General features: G+C 31.3%; 1 protein-coding gene across 1 annotated transcript; it reads right to left on the reverse strand.

Annotated features, from left to right (window-relative positions):
- Window positions 1-27,493, reverse strand: LOC143067719 (protein ECT2-like). The gene is made up of 21 exons (XM_076241188.1): window positions 27,387-27,493; window positions 25,886-25,962; window positions 24,332-24,511; window positions 23,210-23,299; window positions 22,778-22,885; window positions 22,167-22,268; window positions 20,993-21,092; window positions 19,735-19,856; window positions 18,454-18,742; window positions 18,033-18,148; window positions 17,244-17,432; window positions 16,515-16,625; window positions 15,965-16,061; window positions 14,209-14,290; window positions 10,001-10,079; window positions 9,310-9,429; window positions 8,425-8,563; window positions 6,884-7,047; window positions 5,977-6,068; window positions 3,647-3,806; window positions 1-3,195 (listed from the first exon to the last, which is right to left on the reverse strand). The coding sequence occupies exons 1-21, from the start codon at window positions 27,427-27,429 to the stop codon at window positions 3,082-3,084; spliced, it is 2,574 nt and encodes an 857-aa protein (XP_076097303.1). The 5' UTR covers window positions 27,430-27,493; the 3' UTR covers window positions 1-3,081.
- Window positions 27,494-27,497: the final 4 nt, after the last annotated feature.

Here is a 27,497-nt window from a genome sequence, read left to right on the forward strand (position 1 = left end):
TCTATTTTTAAATTTGTTTACTTTCTAAGCACTAATTTCTCTGGTTCACAACCGAATATTTAATACATACACGATTATAAAATGATATAAAATTTACACACTGATTTTTTTTGTTTTGTATTTTCATGCAAGCAAAAGTTTACCATATAAAATGAATTATCAGCTTTTGCAATCCATTTTTTTCTTTCAAATTACTTGTTTTACATGAATAATATAACCATTGAATTAAAAACAGGACAGTGTATTCCTTTCCTTGTACAAATCATATCTTATAATAATGATATTTAAATGGAAATTCATTTGAAATTTGACTTTATTGATCATGTAAAAAGTGAATTGCGTATTTTCATTATTAAAACTGATTTATTTTAAATTACATTTAATTGAAATTACAAAGCAAACATTTACTTTTTTCAAATACCTACCATATTAAAAAATGAAAATTAAGACGGTGAAATGGTTTACTTTGAATAAAAATTACATTTAACAACCTTATTATCAATTACAGAGTGTTTTAACTAAAATGCTTATTTACAATATCTTACACATTAAATAAAAACAAAATGGATATGTATAAATAATATCAATTGAGGAACAGATTCACATATGAATAAAACATTTCAAAGAACAACTTATATCTTCAAATTCATATCACAGTAACTAAGGTCTGGTTATAACATAAGAAGTAACTTGTCTTTGCTGTATAATATATCTCAGATAGAAAACAATGAATTGTAGGGGTTAAAAATTATTTTTGACACAAATTTGTATTTCTTGCTCTTTTTCTCATATGCAAGTAAAAAGGGACAGTAATCATTCAGTAATAATGAGTTGTTCTATATGACTGTTTTGTCTATCTGAGCAAAACTTCACATGTGAAAAAGCAATTGTTTCCCATACATGTATGTGGAGAAACATAATTCGTGTCTTTATTTGGAAATGCTTACTTAAAACACTCAAACTAACACAAGGGGACAAAAACTCTTACAAGGATTTGGAAAATTTTGATGGTATTAATCTAGCGAAATAGTTGAATTCTGAAACTGGCTGTTTAATCAAAAAAAGTAATGCTCCAACTTTTAACATGTGAAAAATTTAATACTGAAAGGTTTTAAATAACAGAACACATTTTTTTTTATAATTTAAAAACAAATAGATTGTCATTCTTAAAATTGTGAATTGGTGGTCAGTAGACACAATTGACATTTATGTGTTCTTGAAGATTATTTTACAGTCAATTATGCTTATATTCATGGTTACTGACTGGATAAAGGGGAACTACAGATGTTTACAAATAATAGTTTAAGATAACTGAAGGGTAAGTTTGTATTTACGTTTTTATTATTATCATCCATAAGGTGGCTTTGAATAATATAAGATTAATTTTACATTTCTAAAAAAAAACCATTGTCTGTCAATGTATGGCACATTTGTTTGTAAGTTGTTTGTTAGTAAGTTTGTCATAAAGAGTTAGTGTGGATTCACTTATTATCGTATGTACCAATTTTTGTGGATTAAGAACAACTTGTATTTTTGAGATATCTTAATGCATGGTTTGTGGATTAAGGACAACTTGTATTTTTAGGATATCTTAATGCATGGTTTGTGGATTAAGGACAACTTGTATTTTTGAGATATCTTAATGCATGGTTTGTGGATTAAGGACAACTTGTATTTTTGAGATATCTTAATGCATGGTTTGTGGATTAAGGACAACTTGTATTTTTGAGATTTCTTAATGCATGGTTTGTGGATTAAGGACAACTTGTATTTTTGAGATATATTAATGCATGGTTTGTGGATTAAGGACAACTTGTATTTTTGAGATATCTTAATGCATGGTTTGTGGGTTAAGGACAACTTGTATTTTTGAGATATATTAATGCATGGTTTGTGGATTAAGGACAACTTGTATTTTTGAGATATCTTAATGCATGGTTTGTGGATTAAGGACAACTTGTATTTTTGAGATATCTTAATGCATGGTTTAACCGTTTTACAAAACTCTACATACAAGACTATAGAAAATTTGAACTTAATTCATCATCTAAATTGAAGGTTCTCATGTGGCCTCTAAAATCCACAAAAATTAGTATCCAACTAATAATACACTCAAGTAAAACATTTCTTGACATAGCACCATTGAAATTAAACATAATAAAAGAAAAGAGTAGAATCTAAAGCTTTAGATACAAAAGACAAGAGATGGAAATAGATAGAATATGTGTTATAATCTTCAATAATGCTTAGTTTCATAAATTGTTGGAATGTTTCAGTGAATCCAGCACTTAATATATATATTGTTTTGTTCATTTCAGTCATACATGTATTATGACTCATTTTCTTTTTACTTTGTTAACTTTATGGAGGAATAATAAGCAACATAACATTACTTCTTTAGCACAGCTGTAGGTTGTTTGGTAATGTATTATGCTTCAAAATGTGCATGTTTCTTAACACAAAACACTTAGCTCTAAATTTGAAAAACAGCTGCTATAAAAAGTAGTATATCTAAAATTCTTTAAGTGTGAAAAAGCAAATGTATCAGGTTTATCTCCATTCCAAAGGAATCAATTCAAACTGTAGAAGATTTTACATTGACAAGTTTTGCCATAGGTTGAAAGAACATCCTGCTATGGAAACTTCTCTGATCAAGAAATATAATGGGAGATATACAACAATGTGTGTTCAATTTCAATGTAAACTATATATTTTACATTGACAAACTTCAACATATATTAGAAACCCCATTAATAAATGGATTTGCTTAACTATACTTAATATAAAGTCATTCTGCCCAGTTCGCCAAGTAAACGATAGATTTGGTGTTGACATATTTGTGACATACATGACAAAAGCATATTATGTTAGTCCAATTGAAAGCAATCACAAATAATTTTTAGCCTTATTTTTGGACTCTTTCAATTTAAATATGTCTGTTGCATTTCAAGTAAATTAAGAATATATGTCTGATAGAGTAGATAAAAGATATAATGACTACCTGCCCTATATCCAGAAGGTACAAGAAGCATAAATATTAGTATAAAAATATCACATGGTATGGAATTTTTGATATATATGTTAGTCATTAGAATCCTTCAAAGAGTAACAATCTAGGCTAACAGAGTCTGGATCTTCATAAAGAGTCATTGTGCTGGGATAACTTGATAATGTTGATAATGTTGGTGACACTTCCTGAAAAATAAACAAAGAACATCAAATATGTATTTATAATTGAAAAGTTAGGAATATTGTACTCAAAAATAGAATTTTTATTTACAGGAGGTTTTGGTCATTTTGTTTAGAACTTGAACCGAGATGACAGTGAAAATTAAAGCAAACTCATACCCTCATCACTTTTTTGAACCTTATATAATTTTTCGAACACAAAACTGAGATTATATAAAAGTGAAGGACCTTAGGATATAAATGCTTTCCATTAATTGTGTACCAAAATTATTATTGTTTGATGTAATGCTTAACATTAGGGCCCACTAATTTATGGAACCTCATAAAAGCTGATGTATCAAATATAACACAGGGAATTATATCGTTTAACATTCATCTGAGAGAGATTCTTAAAAAGGATGTATATGAATTTAATAAAAAAAAATCTTTTGACCTTCTTCATGAACTATACACTTACTGTAAGATCTATACAACTGGCTAATCTCTTCCCCCTTAGGTCTCCACCAGGTGAAGGGGGCACACCTCCTGGACTAAATACATGAGAAATACTAGATACAGCTCTCTTCAGCTTGGGCGTCTTGTTGAATGAGAATGCTCTGCTCACCCTCTTCCCTAACCTAAAATAGAAATCAAAATCTGAATATATATTGTATACTATAAATTATAATATAATTCTTTTAAGTAAGATAATTGGTAGTGTTTAACATCACATTCAGTACTCTTGGATACATCATAACAGCCAGATTTAATTGATAGTTGGTGTTTAACATCACATTCAGTACTCTTTGATACATCATAACAGCCAGATTTAATTGGCTAACATCACGTTCAGTACTCTTGGATACATCATAACAGCCAGATTTAATTGGCTAACATCACGTTCAGTACTCTTGGATACATCATAACAGCCAGATTTAATTGGCTAACATCACGTTCAGTACTCTTGGATACATCATAACAGCCAGATTTAATTGGCTAACATCACGTTCAGTACTCTTGGATACATCATAACAGCCAGATTTAATTGGCTAACATCACGTTCAGTACTCTTGGATACATCATAACAGCCAGATTTAATTGGCTAAAATCACGTTCAGTACTCTCTTGGATACATCATAACAGCCAGATTTAATTGGCTAACATCACGTTCAGTACTCTTGGATACATCATAACAGCCAGATTAATTGGCTAACATCACGTTCAGTACTCTTGGATACATCATAACAGCCAGATTTAATTGGCTAACATCACGTTCAGTACTCTTGGATACATCATAACAGCCAGATTTAATTGGCTAACATCACGTTCAGTACTCTTGGATACATCATAACAGCCAGATTTAATTGGCTAACATCACGTTCAGTACTCTTGGATACATCATAACAGCCAGATTTAATTGGCTAACATCACGTTCAGTACTCTTGGATACATCATAACAGCCAGATTTAATTGGCTAACATCACGTTCAGTACTCTCTTGGATACATCATAACAGCCAGATTTAATTGGCTAACATCACGTTCAGTACTCTTGGATACATCATAACAGCCAGATTAATTGGCTAACATCACGTTCAGTACTCTTGGATACATCATAACAGCCAGATTTAATTGGCTAACATCACGTTCAGTACTCTTGGATACATCATAACAGCCAGATTTAATTGGCTAACATCACGTTCAGTACTCTTGGATACATCATAACAGCCAGATTTAATTGGCTAACATCACGTTCAGTACTCTTGGATACATCATAACAGCCAGATTTAATTGGCTAACATCACGTTCAGTACTCTTTGATACATCATAACAGCCCGATTTAATTGGCTAACATCACGTTCAGTACTCTTGGATACATCATAACAGCCCGATTTAATTGGCTAACATCACGTTCAGTACTCTTGGATACATCATAACAGCCAGATTAATTGGCTAACATCACGTTCAGTACTCTTGGATACATCATAACAGCCAGATTTAATTGGCTAACATCACGTTCAGTACTCTCTTGGATACATCATAACAGCCAGATTTAATTGGCTAACATCACGTTCAGTACTCTTGGATACATCATAACAGCCAGATTTAATTGGCTAACATCACGTTCAGTACTCTCTTGGATACATCATAACAGCCAGATTTAATTGGCTAACATCACGTTCAGTACTCTCTTGGATACATCATAACAGCCAGATTTAATTGGCTAACATCACGTTCAGTACTCTTGGATACATCATAACAGCCAGATTTAATTGGCTAACATCACGTTCAGTACTCTTGGATACATCATAACAGCCAGATTTAATTGGCTAACATCACGTTCAGTACTCTTGGATACATCATAACAGCCAGATTAATTGGCTAACATCACGTTCAGTACTCTTTGATACATCATAACAGCCCGATTTAATTGGCTAACATCACGTTCAGTACTCTTTGATACATCATAACAGCCAGATTTAATTGGCTAACATCACTTTCAGTACTCTTGGATACATCATAACAGCCAGATTTAATTGGCAGAGAAATCCACAATAAAGCATGATGAAATTCATTTATAATACACTCATTTTTTTTTAGAGAAATTGTTTAATTGTGTAAATGACTTAATCAGTTGCTTCCTTCAGATGTCACAGAGACATAAGTTATAAATAGCTTATTGTATAACAGGCCTACATAGTTGGAGTCAACATCTGACAGACTTATAGTAGGTCTACTTTCATAGCAGGCAAGACAAAACATTTTTCAAGTATATTGGTACATGTGACAATACAGTTTCATAACAATACCTAGCTGCTCTGCTCAGTGTATGTGTTTTTCTTTCTACTTCACTGGTACTTATCTGCAAGTCTTTACCCTCTACAGAAATAACAAGACTATCCTGAAAACAAATGCAAATCAGATTCTTATTACAAATTATACACAAACTTCCAAATAAGCATTAATCTGTCTGTTCAATGTCTCATCTCTTCTAAACAAACCTTCAAATCTGAGGAATAATTTAAAACTGAAAAGGAAAAATAGAACGGGGAATGTTTTAACATGGGATTCCTTTGTTGTTACTAAATATTTTTTTTTGATACTATTCATTAAAAAGCAGTTGTGTCAATAAAACCTGGCATAGAATAATAGCAAAACTAATCAGAAACTGTGTTGTTGTCTAAATACACCTAGAAAAAAAATCTTGTCTGAAATGGTGGTGTAGGGGAATATCAACCTTGTGTGTGTCTGCATTTCATTACATTATTTGTCACTTTTTCATTTAGCCCTAATATTATCACTTATCCTTATGACAAATCCTTCATACCATTTCTCAGTAGAAATATGCAGCTTATGGTTAAATAAATGTGAACAGGCAAATAAAAAATAATGTTTCAACACTGTATCAATTGAATCTGTATTAAAATGGAAGTGATTTGTCTAACCATATATATTTAAAGAACAATTCAATCAAAGTTGCTACACAGGAAAGATTTAACATAATTTAAATGTCAGTTAAATCACAAAACCTTCACATTTCTCTTTAAATATGACCATGAAATTTAAACTATCTCTAAATTCTCTCTAGCATAAAAGGATGTTAGATGAAAATATGATACAAAACAGGAGTTCTAAAGTGTCTAAGATCTCCTAATGTCATATGTTCATTGTCATTGTTTATTAGTGGACAATTATAAAGATTTTAATTAAACATACATAGTCTGCTACACAGTTCAAATTGACAATACTCTTCCCAACACTGGTAACAAATTCTTTCTTTGTTGTTTCTTCACTGTCGACCATAAAACTATATAATTTACTGCTTGTTCCCTTCGTATCTAAAGTACTTTTACAGATCAGTCCAAAAGCATTCCGACAATCTGTAAAAACAATGATAACTATAATCTGAAGGATTACACAAGAAAATATTTGTTTCATGTTTCAAAAGTTGGTCAGTATGTGTTTATTTCTTTGCATGAAAAGGAAATAAGCAAATGTCAAATGTAATAATTATAATAAATGAATTATTTACATGATAGATAATCTTCACAAATTATTTTTTTTTTTCTTTTCAACAGGGTAACACTCTGCAATAAATCTATTTCATCTATACAGCAATATATCCATACTTAAAAACAACATCGTTTTAAAGTATGGATACTAAAATAAGAGATTTTATCAAAGTGGATGAATTTATCCAGAACAAGGGAAGACAAGCTTAGTAATGTTAAATATTTGATAATCAGCTAGAAATTAAATATTCAGTGCAAACAATGAAAAAAATATTAAAATCCTGTGTCAAAACTATATCAGTTATTCTAATTTTAATTTGATTTAGATAACAGTAGAATGAAGATTGTCAAAAATTAAAACCTAATATAACATCTTGCTTAATGCCAGGTTAAAATGGTATAATTTTCAAAATAAGTAGAAGTACAAATCACTGTTGTCCATATTCGATTTAATAATGACCTGATTTGTACTAAGTAGGTTAAAAAATGTTCAAACAAGAATGTGTCCATAGTACATGGATACCCCACTCGCATTATCATTTTCCATGTTCAGTGGACCGTGAAATTGGGGTTAAAACTTTAATTTGGAAATAAAATTGGAAAGATCATATCATAGGGAACATGTGTACTAAGTTTCAAGTTAATGTGACTTCAACTTCATCAAAAACTACCTTGACCAAAAACTTTAACCAAAACTTTAACCTGAACTTCGCACTATCATTTTCTATGTTCAGTGGACCGTGAAATTGGGGTCAAAACTTTAATATGGAATTAAAATTAGAAAGATTATATCTTAGGGAACATGTGTAAGTTTCAAGTTGATGTGACTTCAGTTTCATCAAAAAATACCTTGACCAAAAACTTTAACCTGAAGCGGGACCAACAGACAGATATACGAACGAACCAACAGACCCACAGACCAGAAAAGTCAATGCCCCACTATCGTGGATGGGGCATAACAAAATTATGAAATTCAATAAAATGTCAGCCTGGCATTAAAATGATTTCCATGACAGGGAAATAACTCTAAATGGTCTAATTAAAAGATGAATCACAGAATTGATCATGGCGCCCAAATATTTTATAAAAAAGAGCTATACAACCTCCCCAGACCTTCTGTAGGAAACACTATGAGGGTAATGGAATATTCACTAAATGTTTGAAGACTTAACTTCGGTTTCATTACAATCTAACACCCATTTTATTGTGGGTAACGTTATCAACACTAAATGTTTGAAGACTTACCTTCAGTTTCATTACAATCTAACACCCGTTTTATTGTCGGTAATGGTATCATCACTAAATGTTTGAAGGGCTTCTGAGGTGTTTTGTGAGTGGCTGGACTTTTCATGCTAGTGGAATATTTCGACCGCCGTTTGCACATCTAAAAAGTTTATCAATGTGAAAATATGTTATAACTTCATTTCAAACTAATCCAAAACTTTTTTCACACACAAAACTGTAATGTCAATGTCCAGTGGCCAGAGAAATATAAATAAGATGTGGTATAATTGCCAATAAGACAGAGTTCAAATGACATAAAGAAAGCCTGAGTTGCATTACAATGTATGGGACCTCTCTTAAATAATCTCATTGAAAGGTAAGTTTTTGAAAGTTTATAATCTCATTGAAAAGTTAGTTTTTGAAAGTTTATAATCTCATTGAAAAGTTAGTTTTTGAAAGTTTATAATCTCATTGAAAAGTTAGTTTTTGAAATAGTTTATAATATCATTGAAAAGTTAGTTTTTGAAATAGTTTATAATATCATTGAAAAGTTAGTTTTTGAAATAGTTTATAATATCATTGAGAAGTTAGTTTTTGAAATAGTTTATAATCTCATTGAAAAGTTAGTTTTTGAAATCGTATATCACAACAATATATCACATACTGTTTAGATTCTATATAAATGTTACACTATTTACCCACATAGGTAATTATATCAGATGGTAATGGGTGAGTAATAAAAGGCAATTAAACCTTTACTTCTGTAGATTGATTTTCATTAACATGCTGAAGCTAACAATATAAAGTACTTAAAAAATCATTTTTAGTCAAACCAACAATTTCTTAAAACGCAAAATTATGTGAACCATACAGTGAACTTCTTAGAAACACAAGTAATAGACAAACCTCTACACTGTCTGTAAACAGGAATAAAGACATAGGAATCCCTTTTCCACATAACTCGTCTGATAATTCTATCACGTCTATCTTGGATACAAATTTTCTGTGTGATGACAGTAGTGTAGCCTATATAACAGAAACAGTCAATCAAAATTATCTTACATGTGAGTCTTTCAAAGAAGGTGAGTGTCATTTGTAGCTTTCAAATAATATAAAAGCAGTCCATATTCAGCATAGGAAATTTTTTTTGGTTGTTTACAGCATGTTATTGTTTATTGTTCTATAAAACAAAAGGTTTGCTACCATTCATTTCATTTTTAATTGACAATTTAGTGATGGAGTGACAGTTCTGATTAGACAATATCAATATATCACCAGACATTTGGGGGGGGGGGGGGGGGGGGGGGGGGGAGACATAAAATAGCATTGATATAAAACAATATTGCACCTGAAATTCAAAATATGAGAAAACAGGAAATATGTGTCAGCTACATTTGAAAAGGGTTCATGCATTACAATTCATCACTGTGAAGCTGCTTACAAGATATGACATAATTGAGTAAAACAGCACCAAAGAAAAGTGTGACATAAATACTTGTTTAAAAAAAAAGACATATGGTTGGAGAGACAGAGAAGGTGATGGCATTATTGCTTTATAAATCAAATGTTTTCTATTATTATAACCAATTATACTTACAGGACAATTATCTATATCATTCATGATATCAAACATCACAACCTGGTTCTCTGTTTTCCTCTTGTCCTCATTTATATGACTAGAAAAAAATGACAGATTAGAATAAAATCTGTTACCATTTAATCACAGATACATTCGATAACAATATGTCAAGATCAATTTTACCATAATTAAAACATGCATTTTCTTTGATTTTTTATATAGATTAGACCGTTCTCTCATTTGAATGGCTTTACACAAGTAATTTTTTGGGCCCTTAATAGCTTGCTGTTTGGTGTGAGCCAAGACTCTGTGAAGACCGTACTTTGAACAATAATGGTTTACTTTTACAAATAGTAACTTGGATGTAGAGTTGTTCCATTGGCATTCATGCTACATCTTCTTATATCTAATTACTACTGTTTGACTGTAAAACAAATAAAGGGCTGCGCTTTAGCGCATGATACGCCCGTTGCTCTTTTAACTTGTCTTTTATGCTTTAAATAAATTTATATGATCAACTAGAAATAGTGTGAGCCCTGTCAAATACCCCCCCCTCCCAAATAATAAATAAAAATGCACAAAAAAATTGGCACTATTAAGGCTACCTCAAATTTAACTAAGTTTGTTGTCTTTAATTTTTCATCCATACATAAAATTTTGTGAAAGTGTTAGTTATTGTCCCAAAATTGGAAAAAAAACCCCTTTTTTAAGCATAAAAATTCATAACACGGAAATGTAAAATCTGAAATTTATAAAAATTGAAAGGGAGCTTACATCAATAGATATAAACAATTCACCAAAGTTTCATGGACATTGGTGAAAGCCTTTTTGAGTTATTGTCCGAAGTGTTAAAAATCACCCTTTTTTTATGAATAAAGCCCCATAAATCCAAAACTTAAAATCTGAAATTTATAAAAATTGAAAGGGAGCTTACATCAATAGATATAAACAATTCACCAAAGTTTCATGGACATTGGTGAAAGCCTTTTTGAATTATTGTCCGAAGTGTTAAAAATCACCCTTTTTTTTATGAATAAAGCCCCATAAATCCAAAACTTAAAATCTGAAATTTATAAAAATTGAAAAGGAGCTTACATCAATAGATATAAACAATTCACCAAAGTTTCATGGACATTGGTATAAGCCTTTTTGAGATATTGTCCGAAGTGTTAAAAATCACCCTTTTTTTATGAATAAAGCCCCATAAATCCAAAACTTAAAATCTGAAATTAAAAAAAAACGAAAGGGAGCTTACATCAATAGATATAAACAATTCACCAAAGTTTCATGGACATTGGTGAAAGCCTTTTTGAGTTATTGTCCGAAGTGTTGAAAATCCCCCCTTTTTTATGAATAAAGCCCCATAAATCCAAAACTTAAAATCTGAAATTAAAAAAAAACGAAAGGGAGCTTACATCAATAGATATAAACAATTCACCAAAGTTTCATGGACATTGGTGAAAGCCTTTTTGAGTTATTGTCCGAAGTGTTGAAAATCCCCCCTTTTTTATGAATAAAGCCCCATAAATCCAAAACTTAAAATCTGAAATTAAAAAAAAACGAAAGGGAGCTTACGTCAATAGATATAAACAATTCACTTAAGTTTCATGCAAATTGGTGTAGGTGTTTTTGAGTTATTGTCCGAAGTGTGGACGACGGACGCACAGACGGACGGACGGACAGACGGACAACGGTATACCATAATACGTCCCGTCCCGGGCGTATAAAAAATCACATCCAATTATTGGTGGTTGGGATTCCTATGAATAAATCTTGTATTCATTATTCATGAGTTTTGATAATACCATTCTATAAATGAAATTATAATAGGCTGTTGAAGATACCCATTAATTGTGAATTTTTATTGGCAGTTTATGATCTGCATACTTAAAATGGTGAATTCAAGGATGAAAATTTAACAAATGAAATTTTTTTCACATTTTTATATCTCATTTCACAGTCATAATGATTGAACATCTATAAGGATAGCACCATACTATATTTTCTCTCTTGTAATACCTCTACTTTTATATTTCATACCAAATACACTTCCTTATTTTGTATAAATGTGTATTAAGACTACTTACGTCATTACTTCTTTTGCCACTTGTAGTGCCTTTCCTTATTTTGTATAAATGTGTATTAAGACTACTTACTTCATTACTTCTTTTGCCACTTGAAGTTCCTTTCCTTATTTTGTATAAATGTGTATTAAGACTACTTACGTCATTACTTCTTTTGCCACTTGAAGTGCCCTTTCTACTTTTGTATAAATGTGTATTAAGACTACTTACGTCATTACTTCTTTTGCCACTTGAAGTGCCCTTTCTACTTTTGTATAAATGTGTATTAAGACTACTTACGTCATTACTTCTTTTGCCACTTGTAGTGCCTTTCCTACTATTGTATAAATGTGTATTAAGACTACTTACTTCATTACTTCTTTTGCCACTTGAAGTGCCTTTCCTTATTTTGTATAAATGTGTATTAAGACTACTTACGTCATTACTTCTTTTGCCACTTGAAGTGCCCTTTCTACTTTTGTATAAATGTGTTTTAAGACTACTTACGTCATTACTTCTTTTGCCACTTGAAGTGCCCTTTCTACTTTTGTATAAATGTGTATTAAGACTACTTACGTCATTACTTCTTTTGCCACTTGATGTGCCCTTTCTACTTTTGTATAAATGTGTATTAAGACTACTTACGTCATTACTTCTTTTGCCACTTTATGTGCCCTTTCTACTTTTGTATAAATGTGTATTAAGACTACTTACGTCATTACTTCTTTTGCCACTTGTAGTGCCTTTCCTTCTTTTGTATAAATGTGTATTAAGACTACTTACGTCATTACTTCTTTTGCCACTTGAAGTGCCCTTTCTACTTTTGTATAAATGTGTATTAAGACTACTTACGTCATTACTTCTTTTGCCACTTGAAGTGCCCTTTCTACTATTGTATAAATGTGTATTAAGACTACTTACATCATTACTTCTTTTGCCACTTGAAGTGTCTTTTCTACTTTTGTATAAATGTGTATTAAGACTACTTACGTCATTACTTCTTTTGCCATTTGTAGTGCCTTTCCTTCTTTTGTATAAATGTGTATTAAGACTACTTACGTCATTACTTCTTTTGCCACTTGATGTGCCTTTCCTTCTTTTGTATAAATGTGTATTAAGACTACTTACGTCATTACTTCTTTTGCCACTTGAAGTGCCCTTTCTACTTTTGTATAAATGTGTATTAAGACTACTTACGTCATTACTTCTTTTGCCACTTGTAGTGCCTTTCCTTCTTTTGTATAAATGTGTATTAAGACTACTTACGTCATTACTTCTTTTGCCACTTGAAGTGCCTTTCCTTCTTTTGTATAAATGAGTATTAAGACTACTTACGTCATTACTTCTTTTGCCACTTGAAGTGCCTTTTCTACTATTGTATAAATGTGTATTAAGACTACTTACGTCATTACTTCTTTTGCCACTTGAAGTGCCTTTCCTTCTTTTGTATAAATGTGTATTAAGACTACTTACGTCATTACTTCTTTTGCCACTTGTAGTGCCTTTCCTTCTTTTGTATAAATGTGTATTAAGACTACTTACGTCATTACTTCTTTTGCCACTTGAAGTGCCTTTCCTTCTTTTGTATAAATGAGTATTAAGACTACTTACGTCATTACTTCTTTTGCCACTTGTAGTGCCTTTCCTTCTTTTGTATAAATGTGTATTAAGACTACTTACGTCATTACTTCTTTTGCCACTTGAAGTGTCTTTTCTACTATTGTATAAATGTGTATTAAGACTACTTACGTCATTACTTCTTTTGCCACTTGAAGTGCCTTTCCTTCTTTTGTATAAATGTGTATTAAGACTACTTACGTCATTACTTCTTTTGACACTTGAAGTGCCCTTTCTACTTTTGTATAAATGTGTATTAAGACTACTTACGTCATTACTTCTTTTGCCACTTGAAGTGCCTTTTCTACTATTGTATAAATGTGTATTAAGACTACTTACGTCATTACTTCTTTTGCCACTTTATGTGCCCTTTCTACTTTTGTATAAATGTGTATTAAGACTACTTATGTCATTACTTCTTTTGCCACTTGAAGTGCCTTTTCTACTTTTGTATAAATGTGTATTAAGACTACTTACGTCATTACTTCTTTTGCCACTTGAAGTGCCCTTTCTACTTTTGTATAAATGTGTATTAAGACTACTTACGTCATTACTTCTTTTGCCACTTGAAGTGCCTTTTCTACTTTTGTATAATCTGGATTATCCTTTGTTGTATGCTTTAAAATATCTGTAATAGAACAGTCAGCAACTCATTTCACAAACAAGAATGTGTCCAAAGTACACAGATGCCCCACTGGCACATTTTCCATGTTCAATGGACCGTGAAATAGGGTAGACAAGAATGTGTCCATAGTACACGGATGCCCCACTCCCACTATCATTTTCTATGTTCAGTGGACCGTGAAATTGGGGTCAAAACTTTAATTTGGAATTAAAATTAGAAAGATCATATCATAGGGAACATGTGTACTAAGTTTCAAGTTGATGTAACTTTAACTTCATCAAAAACTACCTTGACCAAAAACTTTAACCTGAACTTTGCACTATCATTTTCTATGTTCAGTGGACCATGAAATTGGGGTCAAAACTATAATTTGGCATTAAAATTAGAAAGATCATATCATGGGGAACATGTGTATTAAGTTTCAAGTTGATTGGACTTCAGCTTCATCAAAAACTACCTCGACCAAAAACTTTAACCGGACGGACGAACGGAGGCACAGACGGACGGACGGACGAACAGAGGCACAGACCAGAAAACATAATGCCCCTCTACTATCGTAGGTGGGGCATAAAAATCTAATTTGGCATTAAAATTTGAAAGATCATACCATAGAGAACATGTGTACTAAGTTTCAAGTTGATTGGACTTCAACTTCATCAAAAACTACCTTGACCAAAAACTTTAACCCGAAACTCGCACTTTCATTTTCTATGTTCAGTGGACCGGGAAAGTGGGGTCAAAAAGTCTAATTTGGCCTTAAAATTAGAAAGATCATATCATAAGGAACATGTGTACTGAGTTTCAAGTTGGACTTCAGCTTTATCAAAAACTACCTTGACCAAAAACTTTAACCTCAAGCGGGATAGAAGGACTGACGGACGAACAGACGGACCCACAGACCAGAAAACATAATGCCCCTCTACTATCGTAGGTGGGGCATAAAAATCTTACAAGTTTAACATTCTAAAAAGGCATGGAATCATCCGATTGCTTTGTAGTATCACGAATTATGTCAAGGTTAAGCAAAAACATGCATCACATTTCAACTATTAAAGCCAAAGTGGAAAGGTAAATTGCATTGACTGATATAGACATATACATTGCAAGGAAATGCAGATGAGGCTTTTTCAACTGCAAATCAAATATAAATGACTTCTTGTATATTAAAAGTCATTTCTGTTTAATTGACATGATAAAAAACAAGAATGTGTCCACAGTACACGGATACCCCACTTGCACTATCATTTCCTATGTACAGAAGACAGTGATATTCGGGTCAAAACTCTAATCTGGCATTAAGATTAGAAAGATCATAGCATAAGGAACATGTGTTCTAAGTTGCAAGTTGATTGAACTTCATCAAAAACTACTGACAGACTATGGGACAGATGGACGCAGACTGAAAAACATAATGCCCATAGATGGGGCATAAAACAAGGTCTGTACTGCTAAATATGTCACTCTGGATAAAATAGTCAAATATAAACAACCAACCTATGGTAAAATGAAAACAATTCTATGGTGAGGGTTAAAACTCATGTTTAACATAAAACAAATCTAATGCTGCCATGAATTAATTCTTAAATCAAATTACTCTCAGGTCTTAGGGAAGTGAGAAATAACCTCTGGAAACCTAAATGTAAATTTTATTTGATCTAAACACAGTATAGAACTTACCATTTAATAACAAAGATACACTTGGTAACCTTTGTACTGGTCTTATTAATAATTCTGTCAAACTCTGTCTACCACATTCAGGCTTAGATAAACACACCTGAAACAATTATAAATTTTATATCAGCTTTATACAACTAGATGATGTGTTTGCAAGGTATGGATGCCCTGTCATACAAAATGTGATGAAAAATGCCAAACTTACTGTGTATTCATTAATTTTTTCATGCTTTGTCATTTCAGGGTCTTTTATTGCTGTCAGAATAATAATGGGTTTTGCACAATGTTTTGATAAACAGTGACCTATACTTACATGTATATTCACTTTGGAATAGTCTCATTTTCAATCATACCATATATTGTTTTTATATCTTACTTAACAAATGGATTTTTTTGTACATGGTCATGTCTACACTAAACTTATTGTAAAGGTTCACTCAAAATGAATATTTAATGTAGTTATTCTTAGGATAAATGTACCATGTTACCAACCCATCTACAAAAAAAAGTGACATGTAAAATAATTTCTACTATCATAAAATGCAATACTTACTTTAAGAAAAGCATGGAATCTAGGATTGGTTTTATCTGATTTTGCTATTGTTTCTTTGGTTTGTTCAAAAAAGTTCACAAATGGAGGATAAGCTTTCATCAAAGCTTCTGCCTGTAATAATAGTGAATACATGTAATTACATTGTAAAATGAATCATGGGCACAGCTGTCGTGGTGTAATATTCATATTTGTTCACATAGACAAAATTTATACATTTTTCAGAAAAATGTGTAGAAGGTTAATTTCTTTGATGTCAGAAATTCACTCATTGTGATTTCAGGCATTAGAAATTATTGTTTTTTTAATTTTCAATTATCTCAACTTTAAAAGAGACAAAAATGGAAACTTTAAGAAAGAAGTTAAATCTTCATTAAACATTACACCTTGACCTTTATAGATTTTATCCTGATAATAATTTTTGCTAACTTAAGTTTCTCTCTATCTATTACAGTCTTCTAGATAATGCACAAAACTTGCATTTTGCCTAATGTTCTTCTGTGATTCATGTCAGTCATGTTGGTTGGCAAGCCATAACCACAGACACATCTTTTTTAAACAAAGATGATACCTCAATGATAATTGTGGCCTACTTTGATTTCAATTTAGTTCTGTAGTTATAGGAAAGAAGATTTAAATATTTTTTTTTACAGATGATGACGCCAGAATCAAGTCAGCTAAAAATGTAAAAGATGACACAAAATATATATATCTTAACCATAACATACTTACATGCTCAATAAAAATATCACCAACAGAAACTTCTTCATTCCAATTGTCAACTATTTGTGATAACCTGTCTCGAATCTTACAATGGACTTCATATATAGGAGGAATATTGCCAAAAATCAACTTGACCTCTTGTGCTCCTAATATTGCACCATTATATTGATTGGATTTTTCAATTTCTGTTTTAAATGTCTACAAATTATAAATAGAATACAATCAATAAGCAGTTCTTAGAATGGTATAAAATAAAATTAATTTTTAGGCATTTTTTGTATGAAATTGAAGATTTAATTGATTTTAATACTGCTACTTAATAGTTCCAGGAAACCTCATACTATAAATCTAAATTACTTAGTAATTTATAATCCAGTTGAAACTTCCAGGTTACAAAATGGTATCAGAATCCAAGGTAGCATGGTGATATTCTAACATATTTGAAATTTTAGCTCTTTAATTGTCTTAAAACTTTTATTTTATGTTTTTCTGAAACAGGTACACAATCATTGTCAGAGCATATTGTACAACTGATGATACACATGTTTGTTAATGCAGTATCTCCTGTTTTAAAGTCTGAATTCACATAAATGTTGGTGGTCTTAAAATTTTGTACACATACATATATATTTTTGTATATGTATATTGGATGGGTCAACTTCTGTTAGAACTCAACTTATGAAAAGGTTGTTAAATTTATTCAAGTACATATATGACCTTCATTGTTATCCCATCATTTTTTGTCATCCCCGTCATCTTAATTTTATTAACAAAAAAATACATTAGGGTAAGACTTACGTTTATAACAGTGTGTAGAATTCCTACATAATTTTTCTCTGTCTGTAACAATTCTGTAACAACGTGAAGTCTTGGGGACATCTTGGGAATTTTTTCCTTGTAACTTTCTATGGATTCTATATAAAAAAAAATACCAACTAAAATATAGTCTTCTGAATTGACATTTGACAACAGTCTTTAGCCTTTTTCCACAAAATATGAAGCTAGTAGATTCATTGTCACTTAAAATTAACACAAAGCATGTACAAATATGTATGATTAATAGGGTCATAGGAAAATCCCCCCCACCCCCACTTCCTTTCCATTGATTGTTGATTTTCATGTAACAACATCAAATCTAAATAAAATTCAGATAAGGGTCTTAAATATATATTTGATAACTGAATTGTTCAGTGAATGAATAAAGTTTGAAATGACCCACCTGAAAATACATCCGATTTGTCTGGTGTATTTGAAGCATCTAAGAATGAATTCGGACTCATGGAAACTCTATCAGTTGATCTTCTCTTAAATGGTGAGTCATACTCTCCATCAGCTGCCAATTGGGCAATATTCTCTTTCAATCTCTTTCTCTTTCGAGATTTGGATCCAGACATATTTCTGCCAGGCAAGAATATATTGCCATTCACACCATTGAAATCTATTTTCTGATGATATTCATACAATGTCTCATCAGCACATGCTTCCATCTGAATACTTCCCCAAAACCACTGAAATATAAATATTTAATGTGCTAATAAAATAAAAGATGTTGAAGCATGTAAGAACTTATTAAATCCTGGTAACTGATTAAAAAAGTTATAATTGTTAAGGTAGATTCATGGTACATGTATATTGCCATCTTGGATTGTATAATCACAGTACATAATCGATCTCCAAATTTGCAGACAGATTTGCATTCTATAGGTTAGACTTATCAATACTTAGTTATTAATTGCATTATCCACAATGTTTAAACAAATATCAAATATTTGTGTTTTTTTTTTGGAATGAAATTCCCCACTTAGCCATTTAAGGGGAGATAAATCTTTAGTACATGATTTTATACAAGACTGATCGGGGCTGTTCCAGAAAATACTGTCTCCCCCCCTTCCCCCCAGGGATAGCACTTTTTTTAAACCCCCACCACCCAAAGAAATAAATATAAATTAGAAAAACACTCCCTTTGCATTTTGGTATCTAAACTATGATCACCAACATTAAATTGAAAAAAATGCCTTCCCTGGGGGACATAGAACAGCCCTATTGAAATTTTATTTTACTTGAAGCAAGAAATCAGGTTTGATGACATCATGCTTTCTTTATTTTTAAAAACATATTATAAAACCTATTTTCTAATATTTTATTTCAAAATTCTATCTCGTAGATTTCTTTTTAAACACAAAATTGTGTTTTTTTCATAAACATTCTTAGCAAATTTGGACAATTTTGAATGACACATAGCTTGAAAAATAGCATGGTGACCCATACTTATTATTATATTTTAGAAAAAAACTTTATAACAAAAAAAAAGTTTATAACAATTCTATCTGAGGAACTACAATCTGAAGATCTACATTAAGTCCTTACCGACAAACTCAATAAATTCAAACAATCTTAAAGGTAACAGAAACTGATATCATGATATTGACTTGTATGGAACTGTACTGGAGCATCAGCTGACACTAGTGATAGGTTTAAATACGTCATTATTGATTCTTACCTCCCCTCGGACAATATAAAAATTGGTGTTATCTAACAAGTTGACAGGAATATCTTTGACCTGTTGATCATCATAAACCAAATGTGAACATTCATCATCACCAACTGCTGCAAATGTCCCACCTAAAAGTTAAAATGCATGATATAACTTTGAAATCGTTAGGTTGTATATTATCCATTTTGACATATGTATTGTAAAAAAATCTTTTGACAATACTACAGCTTCCATTAAGTCTTGTAAGAAGAACATCAATTTGGTTATTTGTTTAAAATTCTATTCAAACTCAATGGTGCTTGTAATGTGCTATTTCTGACCTGTCTTTTTGGCGATTTGTTTATTGCAAGCTTTGAGGTAAGCTTCTGTTCACACCTGTCATTTTTTCCTCTTTTTAATCAAAGTAGGTACATTCTTCTTGTTTACAAATCAAATGCAATGTTAATTGTATCATATTATCATATCACAGGGACTAAACTTAACTCTTTTTCTCCAGGGGCTAGCTGGGCCCCTAAAATATTTTCTTTTCAGGGGCCCAGTTGAAATTTTAAGGGTCCAACTAATTTCTATATTAATACAATAAAACTTAAATTTACTTTTCATATATTAATAAAGCCTTTTTATGTAAACCTATGTGAATTGTTTGAGTCTGGGAAAGATTATGTGTGATAACTTCATATTTGAATTATTGCCATCAAAAATATATCATAAGATTTGACAGTATTTATTTTAGATTTCCCACCAAAATTGTCTCCCTTCAATTAGAACTTCCCAACAGGGCCGTTTCCATAAATCTTTAAATGTTATTTTAAATCCAAGCCATCCTCTTATAGGTGTTGATCAAAAATATTATTCAACTATTTTTCATCGAAGATTGGTTATCATACTATATATAAAGATATATACGTACTGGGTTTTGGTTATTAAAATGACCTAACTGGTTACTGAAACTCCTCTGTTCTATCTTCCCACCTTAATAAGAGAATCAGGTTTCTGTTTGGGAACAGTTTTGATACGTTTTTCATTTCTATCGGCCTCTCTGTCATGGGGGAATATAGGGTTAGGATAGACATGGGATTCAATGCAAAATATTATTTGTCGCCAGCTGGGCGATAAGGATGAAAAATATATTCGCCCAGCCGAAAATCTGGTCGCACTGGGCGACCGTTAAGTTTAGTCCCTGTATCATAGTTGATCAAAAATGTCTCCCAACAGAACTTTCTATAAAACTGAATATTTTATATATGATATAAGAAATTGTTACCATTTTCAATAGTTAATTCTTCCATATGCTTTTTTTCTTCATCAGAAAAGCCATAAAAACACAAACAACACTTATAAAAAGGTGGCATTCTATGCTGCATCTGTAAAAAAAAAAAAAAACCACTTAGATTACTTTTTAACTCAAAACATACTGGTTTACTTTTATAAATTGTTACTTGGATGGAGAGTTGTCTCATTGGTCCTCATACCACATCTTCCTATATCTATATAGTAATTCCTATATCTCTCATTTCATGTTCATGTTTTTGTCTACTGTTGTTTGTCATTTCCTCTTTTCTCTCTTTCATTCAATTCACTAGAGCTTTTATTAATGGCTCATTGGTATCCTTTTTTTATTGTAAATAGTTGAACTGCTATTTTCTAGCTCTTAAAATATATCATCGTCATTGAGGGCTATTCAATTAAAATGTATGTGGGAGGGTAGGAAGGGAATTTCAAAATATCCCTACAACCAAGAACCAAGTTTTATATAATTTAGCATTATGGTAATAGAGGCATAATGAAAAAGACCCATGACCAATATTAAATAATTAATTTTCCCTTCCTACCCTCCCACATACATTTAAATGGAGTATCCCTGAAGAATATCAAAAATACTGTTGAACACAGGTTTACTTTTAAAAAATTATAAAAAAACTGAACTCTAATCATGATGACTTAAGTAATAGACTAAATATTTGATTGTTATCTTGCTACCATACTTTTGATTTCCGGTTTTTGTTTATTTCTGTCACAAGGATCACAGATAACTTAATTCCATTCAAAAGTTCCTGTAGCAAATTTCAGTTTTCATATTTCTTTTCAGTAAATTAGCCCAAAATAGTCCACATTTTTTATTCTGATTTATAAATAACATTATTTCGATACAGGGAAGACACTTTCAAATCTCTTCTATGGGTGGGTGTCAAGTACACTGGTAATGAAAAAAACTCTAAATTTGCCTCTTTAAATGGTTTTAAAGTGCAGTCCCTTAGTACCAAGAATGTTCAAATCGAGCAAGCCCTAACTGAATCTAGATTTTTGTATATATATGATATTTTGTTGAATTTGGGTTTTTTTAATAATTTTTCTACTATAACACCAGATATAGTGAGATGCAAGAGCAAACAGGACAATAGATGATAATGACTATTGCTATTTTTCGTATAAGATACCATTTTCTCATCTGTAGCTTTTACACCCAATGTATTTCTTTCTTCCCACACTCTATAAATCCACTTAGCATCCATTATTGGAGTACCATAACCAACAGCAAACTGAAAGAATTAAATAATAATTTTTACAAACAAATAAAAAATAAAAGAAAAATGTGTGCGTGAACATGAACTCTAACCCCTCCTTCAGGCTTTGCAATTTTCAAAGTTCAAAATGGGCATAATTTCTTTAGAATGGTGAGTGACTCACTACACAAATCCTCACTTTGTCTGCATTTTATGGTTCTTAGCATTTAAGAGTCTCATTAAATTTGCATGAGGCAAACCTAAGAGTGGAAACAAAAATATTATAATTTTCAGATATAATGGGGCATAACTCTAGAACAGTAAGCAACTCACATCCAAAATTCAATCTGTCTTCCAGTTTTTGTTCTTAGCACTATGTATGAGTCCATAAAATTTGGATAAAATGTGAATTGTTGGTAAAATTAATGAAATCAGTTTACATGCTTTTAAGAATTAATATCAAAATATTATCAACCTGTCCTATAATATATGAGATACAAATCTCATAAAAAAACTCCAGCTTTTTTACAAAACTATTTACATACCCTATATTTGAAACCATCTATACAATTCGCTACCAGATGTGTTACTTTTGGTGATATATCTTTTCTTACACTTCCACCCATGTGATGTATAAGGTCAGCCAAAGGACTCTATAAAAATAAAGCATATTACAACATTATCAATAAAAGTGGTCAAAAAACTATGTTTTAATCAATTCATTTTAAACTGCTTCAATGATACATTAAAATCAGATAACAAACTTGACTTTGTTTTCTTCTATGAACGAGATCAATTAATAATTGAAACATATGTGATCTCTCTAGAGTTTGACACATTCAATAGTGGTTTAATATGATACAATTAAAACAGTTGATGACGTGGATTGGGTGAACACGACCTAAGTTTGATTACAAGCAACAAGCAAATCTAATGGTGCTAAGTGAAAGTTCTTATTTCAATTAGATTACACTAACCACTTCTTCTCGTTTACTAAAACCAGTAAAGCAAACAATAACACCCTGCATAGCTGTACAAAATAATGGTCTTGTGTGCTGTGGTATTGGCTGGAAAAAAATAATGTTATGTTACACATTGTTAATGGCAGTTACAGTCAAAATTGAAGACTGTATTGTATGTCAACCTTTTGAAGTACTGTTTACCAATTATAATATTTTGCAAGTGAGTTATTTTGGCTACTAGAAAATTATGTGACTATAAGTTGTGAAGAATATGTGAAAGTTGGATCTTTCCTTAATCAAATTCTTATGGTGATAGAAGAAATCATATAAATCAACTGCAGTGACATAAGTAGAGGAGGTTCAAAAGAGAAAAAAGAATATATATGAGAAGATAAGCTGGTTTACAATCATTTGTTTTATATTTGGTTTGGGTACTGTCTCTTTAATTTTGCTGGAAAACTTAACCTTATCATCAATTAAAATGTTAACAATGAAAATGTGGTTAAGGAAATCTATTCACTATAAGCTGAGACAAAAGTAGCCCTTCAATCATTCCAAAATTGGTATTTTCTTTCGTGTAACACAGGTATCTTGAGGGTTATTAACTTTGTAATACTTCTGGATGAAAATTACGTCTTGCTAGTTGAGATGCTTTGTGATCGTAAGATAAATAGATACCTAATAATAGCGTTACGTTACATTACAATAGTAAAAGTACGAGAAACAATTACGTAACATAACGTTCTGAAGTCTCTTGGCCTATATTCACGACAACAGGTTTTTTCCACTTATGTTAGGGTGTATCCTAAATTGACCTTTAACTCAAACTTAAAGTGCATTGAATTTCTTGTGGATTTTTCAATAGATGTGGAATCTAAACAATTATTTGTAATAAAAAATTTACATATTAAAACATTATTCAGGGGAATGCACTCATAGAGAAATCTGTGCATATTTCTGAACAGTTCAATGCAATTTCAGCAAAAGTTATATACATTTGTGTACATGTAAAATGTCACTGTTGAATGAAAATTGTTAACATCATGAACATAGCTGTTTGACACAAGAAAAGATTTCAAACTTTCAGAAGTGGAATTTTTAGGTACAAACTAAATGCTAATAAGTGAAAAATATTACTTTTTTATCAATAGCACACTGAAATATGATAGGTGGGCCTACTATCCAGGTCTCTGCTTTATGCAATTTATGGAATACATGGCCTTCAAAGTTTTCCAGGACAAATGCTGTATCCCATTCTGAGGCATCCTGAACACAATCCAGTCCATCTTCAGAGTTTACAAAGGTAATTTTCAATTCCTGGAATATGAAAAATAAAATAAAAAAATTATTATTACACAAATTAAATGTAAATAACTTACAATTTTCCAATAACAAAGGTAGTTATTAATATTCCTATGACTATATGTTCCAATAAATGTTTTATAACAGGCTCATATGAAAGTATTTGAGGACTGTACTCTGTTGCAGCGTTGCTATGTTATTCCAATTCATTGAAGGTTCATTTTTATGTTACTTTTCTATACTGGTGCACAATGAACCGTCGTTAGTGAGAGCAATTTTTGTCAACAGTTTCTTCAGTTATAGATATATATATATATATATAATCACAGAACTTTATTTTGTATTGTACATATTGTAATATTATATTGTGTTATCATGTTTTGAAAACTTTTGTAATTTGATCTGTTTACATATATGATTGTAACTTGTTCATTGAATCTCTTAATAGAGGAAATAAAGATATGAATGAATCATTAAGAATGAATAAGTAAACTCACAAACTGGTTGTGATCAACAATCAAAATTTAAAAAGTAAACTTAAATTGGCAAATCTGAAAGTATTCTGTCAGCATTAAATAAAATATAATAAAATGCAAAAAATATATCAAAGACTTAAATTGTCAGGTTGCACAAAATATCTGCTTTAACCCTTTCGCCGATGAGTCCCGGTTTACCGGGATTCACGCTTCAGACAACTGACGATGAGTCCCGTTTTACCGGGATCGGAATACATCTTTTATGTTTCCCGCTCAAAACAGTGCAAACATGAGTTATCTTTCTTTGATGAATACCCCGATGAACGTGTAAACATGGGACTCCGTTTGTTGAAAACCGTGTCAAAATCAGACGAAATTTACGGAATTTACGAGAATTTGAAATGAGGGAACATTTTTTTTGAAAGAATATGGAAGAATTGAAGCCAAACTGGTATACTTTTTTGACATAAAATGTCGTTTTATGAACAAAACACTTGGAATGGACATCGTTCAGTGTGAGGAATTTGTACAGCCTCATAAAATTTTTCAAAAGTTTGCCGTTTTGGGTTAAAAAATTACGATTTGGGGTCAAAGAGCAGAATTTTGAGAATTTCACCTAAATAATGCCGAAAATTTGAAAATTTGAATATTTTATGAGGAAAAAATTATCAAAACATGAATAAAACTGTGAACATGGTGTTAGTGAATGAAATAAATACACAAATAACTACAAACAAGTTTTTATTGACATTTATTATGAAGATCTCCCACTTGAGCAATAGTAGCCAGGGAAGCCATCGTCTCAGAGTAGCTTCTGTCTGGGCAGCAATCGGTGAAAGGGTTAATATTGTACAATATAAAGCCATATAATATTTTAACATGTTCAACTTATATATAACGACTTAATTCATACCTGAAGTGTTGTCTTCAATTTTTCATTGTTCTGAGTATCTTTGCCAACAAGAACAACCTTACAACTGTCTTTTGTGTCTGAAATAATTTAATATACAATAATCTCAAGTAAAGTGATTATGAGCTGTTACAGCCAATTGACATAATTAGTGTGTAGCCTAGGTTCAAACAAAATCTTTGGTTACTTCATAGGAAATCATTATTAGGTAAGATACATGTATACTATGCGTACGGTAGTACCCTTATTAAAGAGTAAACTAGTCGGACATATAACTTATCTATTCTATCTGTCTGACTGTAGGACTGTATAGGTACCAACTTGATCTCTGTCTCTGGTTGAGAGTTGTGTCACTTAGACATTATACTAAATCTTAATTTTTTATTAACATTTAAATATTACATGTACCATTGAGCAATTTGTTCATAATTGTGCGCAAAGCCATCCATATTATATAAATATACAGTTTTAAAATGCATTCCGGTCTATTTACATATATTTCTGCCAAAAAAAAAAAAAAAACTACCCAGCCCCATCCACCCTCTGTTTTGGTTGAAGGTATTTCTGTTTTTAAAGTTGGTTCTTATGTTCTACCATGGAATTATTATATATTGACAGGAACTCCAACAAGTGGACTTCAAATCTTTGTTTAAAGTGTGACACAAAATTGTTAAGTATCTGTTAATTAACTTGACATGTCATATGGATGCACGAGTTCCGATTGATAGTGATTTTTTCTAAATTTATTTTCTACCACGAAGTGACCACCGTCATTACGTTGACTATCCTGTCACTGGTTTTTCATGATTGAGCATAATTATGGAACGTACTGAAATAACGGGATGCATACTAAATTGTCAAAGAAATATAGATTTCACCACTGCACTGACTGCAAGTGATATTTCTCCCAGCGAGACAGTTAAATTATAAAATTTAAAGCACGGGGCTTGCCAAGCTTTTTAAATAATTAAAATTTAACTGTTGAGAGTGGAGAAATATTGTAATACACAAGTTATAGTGGTGGAATTTGTTTCTCTAATGATTTTTATTCTTCCTTTTCAAAGTCTTGAAGATTTGAGGAAAGTTGTGTACTTTCATAAGACATCATCATTAATTATAGGTCATTAGTTTTTCTCGTTTTACATTTTATGATCTGCAAGGGAGGTTTTCTTTAGTAAATTTGGCGTTGCTCACTTTTGAAGGCTGTACGGCGACATGTTTTTCTCTTGTAAAGAGTGGTCAATCTGGCATTCATTCTTTATCTATTTTTTTTATAGAGTATAGTGGCCAGTATTACTAAATTCCTCATAGTGTTCGAGATTGGAATCAATTTTAAAGTAGAAGAGAAAAGTGGGTTGTGCCACAACTTGTGGATCGTTGACGTTGGCATTGACCTGTCAGAAAAGAGTGCAACCCTGATTTGTATCTGTCAATAACATCATCAAAATATTGATACATTGAATTTCATATGAGGCTTTTTAACTTAAGTTTTATAACAACGTGCCATCATCTAAGGGTACGTCGGGCTTGGTTTCACACTCCGACATTGTTTCCACAACTTGAAAATGGCGCTGTTCAAACAAACCGCAATTTTGATTGGCTTATGAATTTGAAG

This window comes from Mytilus galloprovincialis, chromosome 3 (genome assembly GCF_965363235.1).
Source record: "Mytilus galloprovincialis chromosome 3, xbMytGall1.hap1.1, whole genome shotgun sequence".
NCBI classification, from domain to species: Eukaryota; Metazoa; Mollusca; class Bivalvia; order Mytilida; family Mytilidae; genus Mytilus; species Mytilus galloprovincialis.

What these genes read in the sequence shown, in the direction of transcription:
- LOC143067719 (XM_076241188.1), bottom strand. Translation starts at nt 27,429, where the DNA reads ATGTCGGAGTGTGAAACCAAGCCCGACGTACCCTTAGATGATG. An exon ending in CAAATCGGATGTATTTTCAG is followed by an intron (nt 18,149 to 18,453) that starts GTGGGTCATTTC and finishes TTTTTTATATAG; the next exon opens with AATCCATAGAAAGTTACAAG. An exon ending in GTGGCAAAAGAAGTAATGAC is followed by an intron (nt 10,080 to 14,208) that starts GTAAGTAGTCTT and finishes ATTTTTTTCTAG; the next exon opens with TCATATAAATGAGGACAAGA.